This window comes from Apodemus sylvaticus, chromosome 2, assembly GCF_947179515.1.
Source record: "Apodemus sylvaticus chromosome 2, mApoSyl1.1, whole genome shotgun sequence".
Classification (NCBI taxonomy): Eukaryota; Metazoa; Chordata; class Mammalia; order Rodentia; family Muridae; genus Apodemus; species Apodemus sylvaticus.
The window spans coordinates 75,311,192-75,330,381 of record NC_067473.1 but is presented as its reverse complement, the minus strand read 5'-3'; the positions used below and the strand labels follow the sequence as shown (position 1 = coordinate 75,330,381).

General features: G+C 46.3%; 1 protein-coding gene across 11 annotated transcripts in view; it reads left to right on the top strand.

Moving 5' to 3' along the window:
• Osbpl3 (oxysterol binding protein like 3) overlaps positions 1 to 19,190 on the top strand; it is a 163,831-nt gene that overhangs the window by 126,236 nt on the left and 18,405 nt on the right. For 9 of the 11 annotated variants that reach the window (XM_052173715.1, XM_052173707.1, XM_052173708.1 and 6 more), the window contains 5 exons: positions 57 to 164; positions 7,391 to 7,525; positions 8,607 to 8,700; positions 12,981 to 13,231; positions 16,065 to 16,202. In XM_052173715.1, coding sequence (XP_052029675.1) covers positions 57 to 164; positions 7,391 to 7,525; positions 8,607 to 8,700; positions 12,981 to 13,231; positions 16,065 to 16,202 — 726 coding nt within the window. The remainder of the gene's footprint in view (positions 1 to 56; positions 165 to 7,390; positions 7,526 to 8,606; positions 8,701 to 12,980; positions 13,232 to 16,064; positions 16,203 to 19,190) is intronic. The other 2 variants (XM_052173718.1, XM_052173716.1) reach the window with 1 other exon arrangement.

Here is a 19,190-nt window from a genome sequence, read left to right as displayed (position 1 = left end):
TTTTCCTGAACCGCCCATTTACTAATAAAGCCCTGCTATTTTTTAACATGTTCCAGGCCCTAGCACAAAACACAGATCTTAAAGAACGATTACGCAGAATCCATGCGGAATCTCTGCTCCTCGACCCGCCTGCTGTTCCCAAGTCGGGGGACAACCTGGCAGAGGTGGGTAGGTTTCTCGTCTGGTGACTGTTCTCTCCAACTGCCACCTGTCCCCGGTGCCCTCTGTCCAGCTGCATGGCTCCTTGTGCCACCCCCTTGAGTGTCCGCCGTGCCTCTGGCCTCCCCTGGCTACTGCCACAGCCCAGGCCTTGCTGAGCTCTTGTGTTGCAAAGCCTTGTGGGTAGAATGCTGCTTGTACACTCTTCAGCTGCCTGCTTTGTGTCTCCACACCCCACTTCCCTCTGTGTGTTGCTGCAGTGGCAACGATAGAGAGACAAGCGTGTTTTCCTTGTCATTTCTGAAGAAACCTGAGTTTCTGTGATCCAAAGTGCCAAAGTGCTGGCGTCGTTTTGTCTACTGTGTCCCTTCTTCCTTCTTCCTCTTCCTGTTTTGTTTTTCCTCCTTCAGAACACAGCTGTGTACTCCTAGGGGGAAAAAGATGCTGCACTACAATCGAAATCGATTAGTGAGTAGACACACGTTAGAAAGGCCTTTTACTGAGATGTGGCATAGCTTAGCGGATTAGTAGGCATTTGCCTCCTAGACCCTAGTTCAATCCGTAGATCTCTCTCTCTCTCTCTCTCTCTCTCTCTCACACACACACACACACACACAAACACACACACACACAAAGAGGTATTTTCTCCAGATTTGGAATTTTTGCCTCCAATGGTCCCTTGAATGTGTTTAAAAGGAACAATTTCAGAAAAACTATAGTGTGATCCTTGAAAAATAAGAATGGGTATAACTGTGACAGCTGATTATAAGTGTCTTTGGTATTCAGATGTCTTCCTCAGATGTGTAGAATTTTCCATTGACCAACTGATTAAGTGGAGTAGATTAAACAGGAGAAATAGGGAAGCAGGCTGGGGAGGTGACACAGTCAATAAATGCTGTGGACCTGAATTTGAACCCACATCAAATGTACAGGGGTGACAGCACATGCTGCGAACCGAGGCTGGGGAGGTAGAGACAGCTGATGATGGGCCAGCCAGCCTAGCCTCCTTGGTGAGTTCCAGGCCACGGACACTGTCCCTTCTCTCCAACAAAGATGGCTCAGTGGGTTCTGTCTCCAAAGCCTGAACACCTGAGCTGGATTCCTGGGCCCCAGAAGAAGAGAATCAGTGTCTTAAAGCTGTTCCCTGACCTCTGCATGTAATTTTAAAAAAAGAAGAAAATGGTGGGCAGAGTCTGAGGAACAAGGAACGACACCTAGAATTGTCTGTCCCACCCCCTCAGACACATACACACACACACACACACACACACACACACACGGTATACACACACACACAGTATACACGCATATTCACACACAGTATACACACACATGGTATACACACACAGTATACACACATATACACACACAGTATACACACACATACACACACACACATATTCTCACACAACCTGTACCCACACACTCACACACACACATATTCTCACACAACCTGTACCCACACGCTCACATACAGGGTAGTAAAAGGGGTCATGTGTGTGTATATATTTATAAATGCCTCATTGTAATCTCCTCTTTTAAAAACCCACCCACGATCCCTTCTGTGTGTGAGCTGAGGATAGGTAGAGAGTTGAGGCCAATCCACTCAGGTCACCTGTCCTATTTGCAGCAAAGACATGCTGACAGGAGCATTGCATCAGACCAGAGCCACACCCTCATGGTGATGTCTGAAGATGAACTTCCTCTGCAGACACACTACCTCTGGGAGACCAGCCCTGCATGTGTGTATCACACACACACACACACACACACACACACACACACACACAGCCCTTGGTGGGCTTCAGCACGTATCCTGCTCACAGTAGTCTGTTTTAGGCCTGAGCTCATTCCCCGGCCCGGCCCTTTCAGGTTTGCATGTTAGCTGACACAGGGCCTGGTCTTTGCCACGTCTGGACATGACTGAGCATCTCCAGCTACACATTGGCTTCCAAGCCATTCCTACCTGTTTAAATATACATTATTATCATGTGAATTACATTTCTATGTTTATGGTTAAATAGCCTGGGCTGTGCATTTATGAACCTGTTCAGTGGATGTCATTCAGGCTTTTGTGTTTTGAGATGAAACCCAAATCCCAGGTCTAGAAAAATGTACATTTTTGGGACTAACCTCTCAAAAGAAATGCCAGAAGGCTGAAATGTTGCGAGCTGTCCCGGAGGGTGATAGCATAGGTTTGAACTTCTCCCTCCGCGGTGGTCTCAGCTTGGCCTGTGTCGCTGTCTCACTTATTTCCTCTTTTCAAGAGTTTCTATTTCCAATGCTTTATTCTTTGTTCCCGCCACGGAGTGACTCAGGCTAACTTTCCCAGCAAAGAAACTCCATCATTGCCTTCAGGAAGTAAGAACAGAAATAAATAAGAATGGTCACACAGGCTGAAACATGCCTAAATCCTGTGTGTGTGTGTGTGTGTGTGTGTGTGTTTACTAACTTTAAATTTTTGGTTATTTAAATCATTTCAAATATGTATTTACTGTGTGTATAGTGTGTACATATGCACATAACACATGTACATGTGCACACTTGTACCACAGGACATGTGTGGGGTAAGAGAGCAGCTTGCAGGAGTCGGGTGTCACTTTCCACGATGTGGGTTCTGGGGAGAAGTTAGGCTTGGTGGCAGGTGCCTTTGTAGGCTGAGTAATATAATCTTATATTATTTTAGATTAGAAATCAAAGGCTGTGGACTCACAGAGACTGAACCATCAACCAAAGAGCAGGGGCTGGACCTAGGCCTCCTACACATTTGTATCAGATACACAGCTTGGTATTCCTGTGGGTCCCCTAACAATTGGAGGGGGACCTGTCCTGGATTCCACTGCCTGCCACTGGATCCCTCCCCCTACCTGAACTGTCTGGTGGGCCTCAGAGGGAGAGGATTGCTTAGTCCTGTTGGGACTAGTTGTTCGGGGGTGGGGGGGGTGGGAGGGAGCACTCAAGGGGGAGGGGCTCCCCTTCTCCTCAGAGAAGGAGCGAGGGTAATGGGGGGAGGGATTTGTAAGGGCAGGACTGGGAGGAGAGGAGGGAGGAAGGCTGCGATCAGTGTGTAAAGTGAATAAGAAATAAATTATTTAAAAAAAATCAAAGGCCGAGTGAGGGTAATAACTTCTGTATCTAAGTGATATTTAAGAATGAATGCAATGGTGACGTAGCACTCAGAAGACTGGGGCAAAGGCTAGCATGAAGCCAACCCAGGGTCAGTACTGAGTTCCAGGCTTGTCTAAGATAACAGTAAGACTCTGTTCCAAACAAATAAATAAATCCCATTGAAGGCACCTTTAAAACTATAACTTAAAAAAGAAAAACCCTAAGAGAAGATAACTTAATTCCTTTATTTGTATGTGGGTTTCTTTGCTGATTTTTAAATCAGGCACTGGACACTATTGTCACACCCTTAACCTTGATTCTATGGAACAGGGGATGGTAGTTTTATTTTAGAAACAGGGAAAAGCAAAGCCCAGAGTAGTTAAATAACTTCCATGAGAAACACAGCTTATAAAATAAAGCCATGCCTCATGGGCCAGAGCATGTGTTATTACCACAGTTTCATACTTCTGCACAACCAAGAAAACCTTGCTGAGCCTGAAGACCTGGTGCTCTTGCAAGGTTCTCTACTTAAAGTGAGTGGGAGATTCGTGGATTGACTGTCTCAGGCATAGACATGGTTTTATATTTCTCCTGAAAGAAATAAATAGATGGATAAGAAAGGCATCAAAACTCAATGGAAAAAGCAGATTATTCAATAAATTAGGAAAGCGCAGCTGAAAGCAATTTGAAAAGAAGCTTAACTTTTCTTTCGTTGTGTGCTAAAATTCAAGTTAAATATGAAAGTTGAGACAAAATTTGATTCAAATATTTATCAAACTGCTAGGATAAGGATTTCCTAAACTAGGGAGTAATAAAAAATTTTCAAAAGAAGTGTTAACAGAATTTGACTTTTTATAAGAAAATATTTATAAAACGAGGTACATAAAAAATAAAAAATATCTTCAGGGAGAGTGACAGGCTTAGGTAATGCCAAATCAGTGATAGTATCTTTATTCTGTGAACAAAGATCCAGGAATAGCGAGTAATTTAAGGCATTAACAAACAGGTAGGAACAGATTAACCCCACCCACCAGCATACAGAGCTATGGGCTTTGTTTCTGTGGGATTTTTAAAACTTTTCTTTTTCAAGTCAGTCATGAGGTATTTAATTACTAGGATATACTCAGGGATGTCATCAGGTGATCGTGTTGACAAGTGATGTGTAGAGCATACACACAGGCTAGATTACAGCTGATTGTATACCCAAGGCCCTGTACGAGAGCTGTTAAAAAAATACCTGCCGCTTCCCCATTTGCAGTTTGCATTTTGTTGCTATTGACTAACAAAGGGCATACAGGTCACCTGCCTCTCTGCCCTTTGTCCCACTGGTAGTGCTTCTGGGCAATAGAGTCTCCTCTCTGGGGATTGGAGTGTGCTCCAGTGGGTACCTAGGGTTCCTTATGTGTGCGGAGTACAGTCTAAACAGAGTGTCACTACGACTCAGCCCAGTGGCAGTTGTGTGTTCTGTCAGCACTGTGCACCGAGCATAGCCACACCTCCTGTATTTATAAACAGCCAGATTTAGTGGGCTCATTCTGCCAACATTTCCACAGATCTCCACAGAGTCAGGTCACACTATGCTGTTTTGACATCATCGGGGAACGGGGATTTTCCAACTCTGTTGAAATCGTTTGTGCCACTTGGACAGAAATATCATTGGCATATGACTATACTTATATTGTTTTGTAATATAAACAACAGATAGACAACCACTCCTGAGAGGCAGTGAGGCAAGTTACTATGACAGACAATGTTACTGTTGCAGTAAACAAGACCCTGTATTCTTTAAAAAGCTGTGCTGGAGGGTGGAGCTGCTGTGTCCTGAAGTTTTCAGTATGAATTCATAAGCAGTCGCTAAAACTGAGGAACACCAAGAACAGGTAGGGGCTAGAATCCAAATCTGAAAAGTTTCAAAGCCCAAACGTTTTGATCCCCATGGTACTACACATGGAAAGTTCTATACCTCACATGACAGGTGTCAATCTAAAACTAGTTCACTAAAAATACTCTGAAATTACCCTTTAGACTACGACTACGTGTAGAAGTACATAGGAAATGCAAGTAACATTATATTCGCACTTTGACCCATCCCCAAGATACCTCATTACATTCTCAAGAATACATTTTGAAAGTGAAATCCAAAACACAGCTGTACCTAAACATCTTAGCTAATGATCCGCAACACATCCTTTTTTTTTTCAGTGTTGGTAAGTCAGAAAATCCTTCTGACCCATCAGTCTAGGCAGAGGACGCTTGAGCAGGTGTGTGTGGTGAGGGATTGATGAGCAGATCAAGTAAGTAACTCATTAGCATCTCTGAACAGCAGTGTCTACAGGAGACACAGGAATGTTCTGTGCCTTCATGGCCTTTAAGGAGTCCTGCTGGGCTGGGACTTCAGCTCAGTCGTCTTATGCCTGGGTCTTTGGAGGAGAGAGATGTCTATTTTCCTTTAGGACACAACTGCCTATTAGTGAGTGATGTCTCATCAACGTGGCTGCCTAAACAAGACCCAAACAAACAGGACACCAAAAGACATGATAATATGGCAGAGGGAAAACTCAACCCCAGTTAAAGAACTACTAAAGGCTACTAAGGGGTGCGGAGGACAGAAGTAGACGTTCCCAGGAAAGACACTCCTCTCCTAATTGATTATCTGATACCATTTATTCATCCCTGAAAATATACATACAAATAACATGCAGACTGGGTGGGCTGTATTATAAATTGTGTGTGTGTGTGTGTGTGTGTGTGTGTGTGTGTGACAGCAGTTAAAGCAGAAGCCATGAGTGAGAACAGGGGAGCAACATGGGAAGGGTCAGAGGGAAAAAGGGGGCAAATGATGTAATTACATTTAATAAAAAAAAAAAGAGAAAGCAAACAGCTGCCATACTTGGGAGATATTCACAGGGAGAGGGAAAGTTGACTTTTTGGAGGCTGTATAAGGTATTGAGACCTATACCTTGGTATGACATAGAAAGATTCCAAGACAAGAGGTGCAGAATTTCCTATTCCCAAAGTCAGTTCAAATTGAGGGGTTCATTGCTGTTTATTAGTAGGAAACCCTGCCGAGGCCTCCCGCCTTGGTGGATGTCTTGGGCACAGGGTGTGTTGATGAGTTGAGCAGAGCATCCTGAACTCGTGAGGCCTTTGGGCTTGACAGCATCCGCCTGGGCTGCCTCTCCAGCCTGCTCTGTGGCTCCCTTGCCAGATGCAGGACAAGAGCCACCCCAGCCCAGCGGCCAGCAGAGAACCCAAGCTGACTAGGGACGATTCCAGGGAATCACCCCGTCCTAAGTTAGTCCTAACCAGGTCTAGCTCCCACAAGTCAAAGTTAAGGTCACCTTCCCCTCCACTTGTGTAGCCCAATGTCTGTTGGTGGTTCTTGTCTACTGTGTACACGCCCACCAGTCAGAAGCCTTGTCTGTTTCCATGTTCCTCTGTGTGCAAATATTTGCTTAATTCATTGAATGGGGTTGAAATTTTGCCTGCAAATAGAATAGAAAGCACGCTCATTGAATATCCGGATCCTTCCCTGAGCATGAGTCTGGACTCAGTGGAGTCGAGAATCGGGGAATGGGAGAAAATAGTAGAGTGTTGCTCTGCTAAATTGTTAGTCACACCAGGGCCTGAGGCTTCCTTCCTTTTTAAGAGTCATTGTGGGTGAAGAGAGACAAAGAAATTATTCCCATTCCTCCATGAATAAGGGATGGTCTACCACCATAGGCAACTCTGGACCAAAACAGAGCTATTCGTTGGCGGACCCTTGGAAACAACATGTTGGTCTCTGAGTGTGCTGTAGGATGCCCTGCTTGAAGTCAGCTGAGCATTGAGCAAAGTTTAGAATGGAAAGACACCCGCTGAGCCGTAGAGAATAGGAGGATGTGCCTCTGTCTTAGAGCCCTCCTGCTCCTCAGCAGAACAAGGCTGGTTTGTGCTTGAGACTTGCAGCCTGTGCCTGAGGTATCTTCCCAGACTGTGAGTGAAATCTCTGTCTGGGAGAGAACTCTGCTTCTGAGGCTCCTGCTTGCATGGGCCTGTGACCCATCATTTAAATCATTTGTGTAGTTTGTTTCTCTTGAGACTGTTCTAAATCCATGTAATTTTCTTTCTGCTCTTCCACTAGGAAAACTCCAGGGATGAAAACCGAGCCCTGGTGCACCAGCTCTCCAACGAGAGCAGGCTGTCCATCACCGACTCCCTTTCGGAGTTCTTTGATGCCCAGGAAGTTCTGCTGTCTCCTAGCTCTTCAGAAAACGAGGTTCGAATACTGTGTTCAGTCACCAACTTTATGAGTTTGCTCACCAAGCTGCTTAGCAAAGATTTGTCAACAAAAATGCTGGACTCCATGGCTCCTCCCCGCCATTACTTCCAGGGTCTGCTTGTAATGCACCCCCAAACACAAAGCGATATGCTAGACAGAAGACGTGGAAAACGTGCCTTCCCTCTTTTTCTGTCACTTAGATTTTTTGCAATTTTCCATCCCTAGATGTGAATTCTATCTATGCTTATGCCTGTTTATATTCTGTGTGGATTTTTTAATCATTCTAATTCATGTTACCCATTTTATACTGTTACTGTCTGATGTTTATTATATTACTTTATACTTATAAACATTAAATGGATGCATAAGACACCTTACTCTCTGGAATAGTCAAGCCCCACAGTTAGAAATTGTTACCCATTAAATATAGAGAAATATAATATAATATATATATTTATATATAATTTATGATTTATAATAAAATATGGCTTTGTTTATGTATTAATGTCAATGGAAGACTATATTTTCACAATGAGTTCAAAGACTAGTTGTCCACCCTTTTACTAAAGACTTAGCATGCTCTGGAAATGATTCTAGATAAGAATTTTTATGATGACAGCAATAGCCTTGGAATTTTTTGTCTGTGTGTTTTTCTTTGAGAACCAAGAATATAGAAGGATTTCTTCCCTCCCTCCTTCTTCCTGTCTCTTTTTTCCTTTATTCCTGTGCTGGGGATCGAACTTGGGTCCCCTTTATCCCCTCCCCCTCCCTCCTAGGCAGGCACCGGACCAGAATCCTCCTCAGCCTCATTCATTCATATTCTCTCTCTCTCTCTCTCTCTCTCTCTCTCTCTCTCTCTCTCTCTCCTCCCCCTCCCTCCCTCCCTCCCTTCCTTGTTTGCTGTGAGCTTTACCTAGGCAGATTGGGGAGGGGGTTCTATAGAAATAGAACTCCAAATTACTTCTGTGGATTTGTAATGTGAGGCAGGGCGTGCTTGATCATTTAGAACAGGGTTTTCAGAAAGACTGCTCTCTTGTCTGCCTTGTCTTTCATGTGTGCTGTCTCTTCTTTCCCATAGATCTCTGATGATGATTCATACGTCAGTGACATAAGTGATAATCTGTCTGTAGACAACCTCAGTAACGATTTAGACAATGAAAGACAGACCTTGGGTAAGTCTTGCATTAAAGGATCTCTGGAAGCCTGCAACTGTGTGTGTGTGTATCTCTGGAAGCCTGCAACTGTATGTGTGTGTGTGTGTGTGTGTGTGTGTGTATCTCTGGAAGCCTGCAACTGTGTGTGTGTGTGTGTGTGTGTGTACACGTACATGATTTCACACGTGCGTGTATGTAAGCCAGGGGTCAACCTTGGGTGTCATTTGTGTGTATTAGTTTTTGACACAGGGTCTCTTACTGACATTTGGGCTTGTCACTTAGACTGGACTTCTTGCTGGCCCAAGAGTCCCAGGGATCCACCTGTCTGTGCCTTTCCAGTGTTGAGATAAGTGCCATGCCTCTCATAAACACACACACACACACAGACACAGACACACACACACACACACACAGACACCATATTGCAGCACATGAATGATACATAAGTAGATTAATGTCATTTTTGAAGAAAGGTACATCATAATGTGGGTTTAAGCTGTGGGGTCCCTGGAGTGTCTGGCTACTCCTCAGCAGCCTATGACTTCGGGAAGCAGAATAGAGTTGTTTAGGGAGATGCTCATGGTCCCCTGGGCACACAGTCCCCTGCACAAGTCCCTTGATATCAGACAGTCTCAGTGTTGCTTTCTGGTTTGCCACTTTCAATACTGAAATCACCATCCACCACCCACTCTCATACCTACACAGAGGACAGGGACTGTACCGGGCGGGCGGGCGGGCGCCTTTATCTTAGTGTCTCAGCTCGGCTAATGTTTGTGAACTATGCTGATGGATTATCTAAACACTACAGAGCCACTGCTTCGGGGATTAAGCAGCAGGTGGGCAGCTTCCTAGCATCTACAAAGCCTCCTTTCAGCATTACATGTTAAAAGGAAGATACTGTGCTCTGTAGAGATCCATCCCTTGATGGGAAACCTGAAACCCCACGAGTCTGAAGTAGAAGGTCAAGGATGGGAATGTGAGTTATTTTCTATGAAAACAGAATAAGAAGGGAAATGGAGAGCCGTCCCTCGCTGCCGTGCTCCCTCCCTGAGCACTGGAATGGTGCTCCAGCTACCTAGGAGGATGACAGATGCTGAGGCCCCTCCCCCATCTCTCAGAGGCAGGGTGAAGGGGATGCAGAGGTAAAACCGGAAGGAGGGTTGGTCCAGAACATAGACAACAGCTATGGTGCATTAGCAGCAGCTAAGATAGCAGAGCTAGGCCGCCAGGCCGATTCTCTTGCTTAGTCCGTAGCAGCTTGGCTGGAACGCAGCACGCACTGGGCAGACCTTCCTTCATGCTGAACTTGAACGCTAGAGTCAGATGTCCTCAGTTCTCTGCAGACAGTCTCTGATGGTGACAGGCTTTCTAGACATCTTGAAAAGATGCCTGCGGAAATAACCTTTGTTTATGTCCTACGACTGTTTGCCTACCGAAGGAAGAAGGACGAACACGCATTGTGTCCATGGTGTAGCTCAGTTGGTAGAGCAACTATTTAGGATGCGTGAGGTTCTGGGTTCTACTCCCAGGACTAGGTAAAGTCAGACATGGTGGTATTTGCCTGTAACCCCAAGATTAGGGAGGTAGAACCAGGAGGATCAGAAATTCAAGAGCATTCTTGATTGCATAGAGAGTTCAAGTCCAGTCTGTTTGATAGATGAGACTCTTTATCAGGGAGAAAATAAAAATGGAAAAAAAAAAAAACAGAACCAAGCGCTCTTCAGTTATTATACTTCAGCTATTGCACCAGGACACTGCGTGGTCAGGAATCTTCCTATCAGCTTCATTCCCAAAATAGCACAGGTCATGTGGCAGGACCCGTTCCTGTGCTGAATGCCCCCGAAGTTGCTGAGAATGTGGACTGAAGGGCGTTTTTGAGAACAGCCCCATCTCTAGTCCTTGCTGGTGGTTGTGCGTGCTCAGCCCTCCTCTGTGCTCTTTCCCACCTATAAAGTGGGCATAATAACATTGTTGACTTCAGGAAGTATCCTAAAAGCTCAGAAGAGGAACACATGCCAGAGGCTGAGGTGAACCGCAGCACAGTGGAAGCAGGGCGTGGGTGAGCAGCAGCCAAGGGGCTGTGGAGGCAGAGTCTTCGAAACCTTAGACTAGTACATCAAGGAAAATCTGAGACTGGCCGGCAAGGTTGTCTCTAAAGATGCCGTCATTTTCAGCTGTGCACCTGAGTCAAATTTTGCCCATTTAACCAATTAAAGTAAATGTGGCACTTAATTGGATGCTTAACTTACCGTGTGACTACGCGGTGTGGTCCCCGCCATTTCAGGCTTTGTCAAGGCTGCCTCCTTGTTCCGAGGATTGGCTGTGCAGTGAGTGAATGAGTGTTTATGTTCAGTATGCACGCACCAGAAAGTGGTGTGATAGCCATTCATCTGTACAGCAAGAAGACGCCATTTGAAAGACACAGACCTTGGGGCAGAGATGCAGGCAGTTTTACAGACATTAGTGTAAAGCACTTCATTGACCAAACCCCCCCCCCCCCCCCGACCCAGTTCAGAAGTAAATGCCGAGTCAGGATGACTCGTAACAGCAGACATGAAAGCAAAAGAAACATTCCCACAGAAGCATTCTGGAACTCACCAGGAAGTTCTCCACTGTCAGTTAATCAGGAGATGATAGTGTCTTCCTAGCAATGTGACAGCATTCCAAACAAACAGTGATGCTGGGTATGGAGGCACAAGCTCGCAATCCGAGCACTTGGCCGGCTGAGGCAGGAGAATCGCACATTCAGGTCTAGCCTGGGGTATATAAAAATGCCCTGTCTGAAAGTACCGTGGTAGAGGGCAATAAACAAATAATGACCAGCTTGGAAAGGGTTCAGGAGATGAGGTTCACAGCTGCTCTTGTCCTGTGGGAAATGGTGTGCAGCCGTGATATTCGGGGGTCTTGTCACTGTGACAATCTCCTGAGGTGAAAAGCTTAGGGGAGGGAAGGCTTCCTTTGTGAGTTCAGAGGTTTTGGTTGGCCGTTTGCCCTACTCTTGTGGTCTGTGGAGAGGTGGAACATGTGATGGTCATGCTGTGATGGAGATGATGTGATGGAGCAGTTCACCTCAGGGAGCCCAGAAGCCAAGGAGGCGGGAGGAAGGAGCAGCCCCAGGGGAGTGCGCTCTCCAGACCCTTCTATTGTCCACTTACTATAAAGCAGAAGTCCTGGATCACAACATCAGTCTCCTGATCCAGCCAGCTCTCCGTCGTAACTGGATCCATCAGCGAGGGAATCAGGTCTTCAGCAGATGAGCTGCGGTGGGGGTGGGGTTATCCCACATCTACTCAGTTGCCTTTCAAGCAACATTCACATCACATGAACCAAAAGTCTAAAACATTTAGAGCCTGTCACGGCCGTCCTCGCCTGCATGTGCTGAAAAATGATCCGAGTACCGGGCGATTTGTGAGATTCACTACTCTTGGTTGTTGTTAGGTTTTCTTTGCATTTGTTTGTTTATTTATTTATTTTAGAATCATAGCTGAACACTGAGAAAAACTTAATGGCCCAATAGTAATGAGTGGTTTGATACATTTTATGACATGCCTATTACTTGGGATATTTTTACAATTATAAAAATGATGTTATTGATGAATTTAAATAACTAAAAAGTATTTCACTCAGCTGAATAAGCATAGCATAAGAAGGCCCGTACAGTGAGACTAACACAGGCGATGAATACGCTAACTTACAGTAGTCCCAAATGGAAATGGATATTATCTGTGTTGGTAGAATCATAGATGGAAACTATTTTTTCTTATATATGTAAACTTAAATGTAAATACAGCTTAGCCAGTAGATAGTGCTCAGTTATCCCAGTACTGGAAATGTGAAAACAGATGATTACTAGCCTGGGCTACAGAATAAGACTGCATCTGAAACAAAACGGTAAACACAGAGTTGATTTTTAGAATTTGTTGTGTTTAAGTTTTTGAGTTTACACCAATCTAACCTCCTATTGGCATAGAAACCCTGTTTCCATTCGTATTCTGAATATGAGAGCTGTGAGGAACTGGCTTTTGAGTGGGAACTTAAAGATCTCCCCAGGAATAGTTTGATTTATTTAGCAGTGCTGAGGGTTGGAGCACGAGCACATGCTCTGCTATAGAGCTGCATCCTAGTCCTGAGTCCTTTAATTATTCAGAATTCTTTTGCCAGTGTCTAGCTTTCCGCCATACACCGGGTAACTGAGTTCTTATAGTACTTGCTTAGGGAAGGTTATATTCACGGGTGACTTTAAATGGTGAAATAAAAGCAAAAGCTTCCGGAAGTCAGTTCGATCTCCCTCCTTTCAGGGCCTGTTCTCGAAAGCAGTGGGGAAGCCAGGTCCAAAAGGAGGACGAGCCTGCCGGCACCTGGGCCCAACACCAGTAGCGTTAGCGTGTGGAGCATTCTGCGCAATAACATTGGGAAGGACCTGTCCAAGGTGGCCATGCCGGTGGAGCTCAACGAGCCCCTGAACACACTGCAGCGGCTCTGCGAGGAGCTGGAGTACAGCGAGCTTCTGGACAAGGCCGCGCGCATGCCCAATCCCCTGGAGAGGATGGTGAGGACCCCACCTCCCGCAAGAGTCTCCGGAGCCATTCTGAGGCCAGTGGCTAGAGCCCAGTCCTCATTTTGATTGCTCCTTAGAGATCATGGCTGTTTCTCAGAAAATATGCAGCCCTCCCCTGCCTGGTTATGAGCAGCCGCCACCGCATCAGAAACTGCCTTGGGGGCGCAAGGGGCTCTTGCAGCTGGGGGGTGGGGGCTGGGGGCGGGCGCTTCTGTTCTTGTGCTTGCTCTTTCTCTGGAAGCTTCTGGCTGATGATTCTGATAGGCCTGGCTGGAAAACATGGCTTTAAGCGGTGTTTATTTTTACTGCCCTCAGAATTTAATCTCTTGAGTTGTTTCTCTCATCCAGAGTAAATTTCCCTTGAGAATGTTTTTGTTTATTTCTGGAATTGTCCCATTCGTTCCTACGCTTTTGGAAAATAGCATCCACAGAAAGACATTTTATATCATTATACCAGAAAAATTCCTCTCTCTCTCTCCCTCTCTCCCCCCGCTGCCCACCACCTATAGAGTTATTTAAATAAACAACTTTGTTTGTGAAACTCCTGAAAATCCTTGTTCTGGAAACTGTTCTTCCAGCTTCCTCATGTGTGACCTGGTGATCACAGGATACCTGCCCTGGGTTGTGAGCTGGGACCCCAGTGTCCCCGCCCCATGCAGATTTCTCGCTTGCTATTTGCTGACTGGCTAAATTGGAGAGGAACCTCCCCCCGTGGGTGGGGCTTCACAGAATGAGGCTACAATGCCCTTCACTCCCTGCAACCCCTTCGGACTCCACACAGCCCACAGTCCTGACCCTCATAGAGCTTTTTATCTGCCATGATTTGGAAATGAAAGGGGACCCTCAGATCTTGCTAAAAGAGGCATCCCGTGATCATTTGGCCTGATCTCTGGGGTCTTCTCATCCAAGAGATTTTCTCTCTTGATAGTAATGGTCCTAAGTGTCAAAAAGCACAAGTTGTGATTTTGCCCTTTTGTTAAATTTCCCCAGAGAGTGTGTGCTGAAGACAGGAGACAGGAAGCATCTAAGGCAAATGCTAAAAGTCGGTATTTATGGCAGCTTGGTTCAAAGAAAATGATTCGCTTTGAACATGAAAATATTCTTAAGTGTGTCTCTCTCCTGTGGCAGTTTAGACCCTTAAGATGTTCAGCAGTTGTTCCCTGCACTTGGCTGTGAACAGATATTTATGGGAAAGCACAGTGCTTCCAGCCTGGAATCCCACACCGGGAAGCTGAGGCAGGAGGATTGGTGCACGTTTGTTGCTGACTGATTATTCCTATTCTTGATCTTGGACAAAAGTTTGAGCTGAGCATAGTATAATCTCAACTCAACAGTAGGGAAGCTGAGGCAGGAGAATTGATGCACTTCTAGACCAGCATGACCTATAAGATCTTGTAAAAAGTGAATAACAAATTCACTGAATTTGTTCTGAATGTCCTGAGTGTGATCAAGGAGCTAAAGCCACAGCCCAGATGGTTCCTTTTCTGCTTTGTAATCACCACGCTCTCCTGTGTGGGCTCCTCGCGTCACCAGAGGGAAGAGTTTGTTCTGCCTGCCTCTCTCTCCTCAGTTCCAGTGTCATGGATAACACTACATTCTTTAGTTTGTTGTAGCATATTTATGCATGTGCTTGAGGGAGTTTATGTGCACCATATGTGTGTAGGAGCCCAGAGGGTAGAAGAGACTGTTGGATCCCCTGGACCTGAAGTTAAGGAGGTTGTGAACCACCATGTGGGTGCTGGGAACCATGCACCGGTCTTCTGCAGGAGCAGCAGTGTTCTTAAACAACGAGCCACCTCTCCAGCCCTGTATTTTAAAGGAGACTCAGGGTGTTCGGTATTCCACATAGAAAGTGAGCTTACGGGAGAGGGGAACCAGGAAAGGGGAAAGCATTCGGAATGTAAACAAAGAATATAGAAAATTTTTAAAAAAAGAGAGAGAGAGAGTTTACTGTTTGGTGTCAAAAGCTAAGGAGACAGAGAAGTGGCCACTGCTTAGTCAGTAAAGCATGTGTGGTGTAAGCAGGAGGACCTGACTTTGATCCACAGAACCTATGTTAAGGCTGGTGGAGGGGTAACCCTTAGCACTGGAAGGTGACAGGACAGGTGGCTTCCTGGAGCTTGCTGACCAAATCAGTGAACTCCATGTTCGGTAACAGACCCTGCCTCAAAGAAATATGGCAGGAAGCACCTGAGGAAGACACCTGATTCTGACCTCTCTCACCACCACATATATGTTTACTCCATGCACATGACACACGTGCACACATGTGCACACGTGCACACACATATAAACACAGCCAATTATAGATGGGACTGAGCTGAATGTATAGTACACCTCTGCTTCTCAGGGTGTAACAGTGACTCTCACGGTCCTTTGGTCAGTGTGAATTTTAAGTTTCTGGGTTTCTACTATATTAATTGGTGATTAGTTGAGTGTATTGTATTTCTGAATTTAGGGGATCCTTTGACTTCCTTGTACTCCCATCCTCTGCCCTGACACCCTGACGTTGGGTCTGCCTGTACTGCCTGGCTACAAGTAGGGGTTTTAGCCTTGACATGCTGTTAGATGAATTTCCTCCCCTCAATCGGATCTTGGCTTCCAGATATCAGTCACCAAAATAAGTAGGCAGTTGCAACTGGTTGACTTGCCTCTGGGCCCAAATGCACATTATTTAAACCTACAGTTGTAAATCTAAGTTGCTCGAGTTGTCTTTAAACCAAAGACCAATCCTTGTCTTTCTGAAATAGATGTTTTATTTCTTTATGACAGATTTCTTGGTGACACAGGAGTAAGCCAGTCCCGCCCTTCCTTGTGTTCACAGGTGTACGTGGCAGCCTTTGCCATCTCTGCATACGCATCCAGCTACTTCCGAGCAGGCAGCAAGCCCTTTAACCCGGTCCTTGGAGAAACGTACGAATGCATCCGACAGGACAAGGGTTTCCAGTTTTTTGCTGAGCAGGTGATGTGCGCCCTTTGTGTTTGTTGAGAGCATTGCTTTGCATGCTATTAAATGTGCTTCTGAAATATTTATTTTCCCCCTTTCACTGGCTTCAAAAGGACTGAGATAATTACAGGCTTGGCAACATAAACCCAGGATCCATTTTCTCTCTGTGGGAGCCCAGCTACCACCCACGGTACACGGGCCTCAGTGACTCTGAGCACCTGCCGGGGACAATGAAGCAGCAGCAGTGGCAGCAGCGACAGTAGTAACAGCAGCTACAGCTGTAGTAGCAACAGTACTTATTCTCCTTCAGATCATTAGTAAAAGGACATGCCAAGGCACAGAGCCTCTGACCAGAGTGTGACTTAGAGGTTGAAAGTGTGTCTGAACAGTTGGTACCACCATATGGAGCCTGGGTACCCCTCAGAGTGGGCGTGGTCACATCAGTGCAGTGGTCTAGAGTTTTACATAAGAGAATCATTCACGTGTGTATTTATTATTTAGAGCAACGAGCTGTGTCCTTTTTATAAATGTTTACTGTGTGCCTGGTGCTATTGCAGATGCCCAGACCCCACAGTGGAATGGGAGGCTGTAGAGATAGACAGAGAGTCCCTGTCATCTAATGGATAGCCACGTTGTCCTTCTATGGCCTGGGGTCTATTAGCGTCTTCCACAAAACTTAGCATGGGAGGTTCTGGAAGCTCGCAGCTCACAGTAGACGTGCAGTTCTGTTTCTACAGACTATAGAACTCTGGGCAAGTTACTTAGTCTCTTTGTGCCTCAGTTTTCTCTTTAAAGTGGGGGTGACAGCCACTGTTAGTGATCTGTGGGGTTAGGGAAGGGTCTGGTCTAGGAAGTATGTCTGCTCTGTGAGATCCCTGTCCTCATTGCTGTGTGAGGGCTCACGTGTACTGGGGAGTGAATGGCCCGTGTGTTTGCCCATGTGGAACCCTCCTCCTTCAGCTAAAATAGAAACCGTACCTTTAGAAAGATGAAAACCGCCTTTCTCCCCATTCAGGACACTAGTCATCATTACTTTGATATATTTCTCTGTCAACTCCTAGAAAACGGAGGATGAAGAGGGAGTGGGGCTTGCTGAAACATTCTTTGCCTTCTGGTTATTTTTATCAATGGATTTGCATTATAGGACTGGGAGGGACGGCGGCAGAGCGGTGAGCTTGGCTTTTCTTTTCTGCCGCCCACCCTTTGTCTCTCTTTTTCTCTGAGATGATCTCACTGCATACACAGTCTGGCCTCAAACACCCTCTCTTCTTGCCTCAACCTCTGGAGTCAAGGGATTACAGGTTCAAACCTCCACACCCACCTTCCAAGAAACCAAAGAATATGCTGCTTGTCTTAAGGTAGTATAGGCTGGGAACGGCTGTGCCTTAGGTAGGAGGGTTGGGAGTTCAAGGTCAATCCTGGCTCCATGGAGAGTTCTAGAGCAGCTTAGGCTGCCCTGTGAAACCCTATCTCAAAACAGACAATGCCAAAACCAAAACCTAGGACACCTGTGTTCCCTGGAACTCAGAGGAAAATCAATAGGCAAATGCCCCGAGTGTAGTGCCAGTGGCTTCCTGGGTGGAAATAAGATAGATGTGGCTGAATAGGGGCAGGTGGGGGCTAAATCAGTAGTTAAGGGATCCAGTCATCTGTCTGCTTCAGATTCAGCTGGGTTATTTAAATACTGAACTCAAAATGGAATGAGAATAAATGAAAACATGGTTTGGTTACCATGGTGTTATATGCACTCTTGTGAAGAAAAAAAAAATGAAGGCCCAAAATAGCCCCAAACTACAGCTGACAATCAGGGCAGCGAGGGGCGAGGGCTGGGGGGCCAGGGACGAGGGGGGCATGCGCTGTGGGAAGGTGAGTGGCAGCCCTGCAGCCCTGGAGGGGTGGCGCCAGCCACGGGGTCTGCCAGCACATCTGCTGTGGCACTTGGAGAGGAGGACCAGGGTCCAAGGGCAGGTGCCCATGTACCCAGAGAGGTCACCAGAGAGTGCCACATACCTGAGTCTGTGTGAACTGGATCCCAAGGCGAAAAGCAAAAACGGCTGGCGTTGTCTGAGGCCTAGGGTGTGCCCGTTCGCCCGGTGTGTGCCTTGCATAATCAGCCTCAGTCCGTGGAGCCTCCGCTGTGTCCTCTCCTGATGGGAGTGACAGCCCATGGCCCACGGAGGGATGCTGGGACAATAATACACTCGCTGAAAGAATGCATGGTTATTGCTCTTATATTTGGAGAGAACTTTTAAACACTCTTAAATATAGAGTGTTAAGAATAGTTTTAGGGGAGTGGCGGAAGCCCAGGAGGAGGGTAAGATCTGCTGTACCCCCTGCCAGCACAGGAGCTGAGCGCTGCTGGTGAGACGGAGAAGAAGCCCTCAGGCAGCCTATGCTGGCTTTGCTGTCACAATGACCACTCATCCTGATAGAAATGGAGCCGTGTCCTCTGTCTGGATTTTAGCCTTATGGCTTAAATGGCTGCAGCTTTTAGTGCACCCAGGAAAGGCTGAGCCTCTTGGGACTGGGATGCTACCACTGTATATATTTGCTGGGACAGGTGGATTTCCCCATTAGCAAGTTATTATCATAGGAGAGTATTCAATGTGAAGATGTGTCTTCCCTCTGCCATAGAAGCGATCAGGGTTTAGGTGAGAGTCTCCTTTTTATGGGGTGCTGGGCATACCTCAGCTCAGCTCTACGCAAGCATGTGCACACACCACACGCACACACGCAAACACCACACACACATACCACACACACAACCTTCCTCCTTCATGGAACAGGCTGTGCCCCTCCTCTGGACAAGATCCCAAGATCCAGGTGTGGCTTGGTGATGTCACTGACAGTCAGGAGGACTCTCCCCCTGATGGAGCCTCTCTGGCCCCACACAAGCTGTTGCCACCCCAACTCCCTGATATAAAATCCTTGTCATTTTATGTCTGTACCTGCTGGTGTGACTTTCCTGATTCTGGCCCAGGAGACCATCTGCCCCATGGAGGC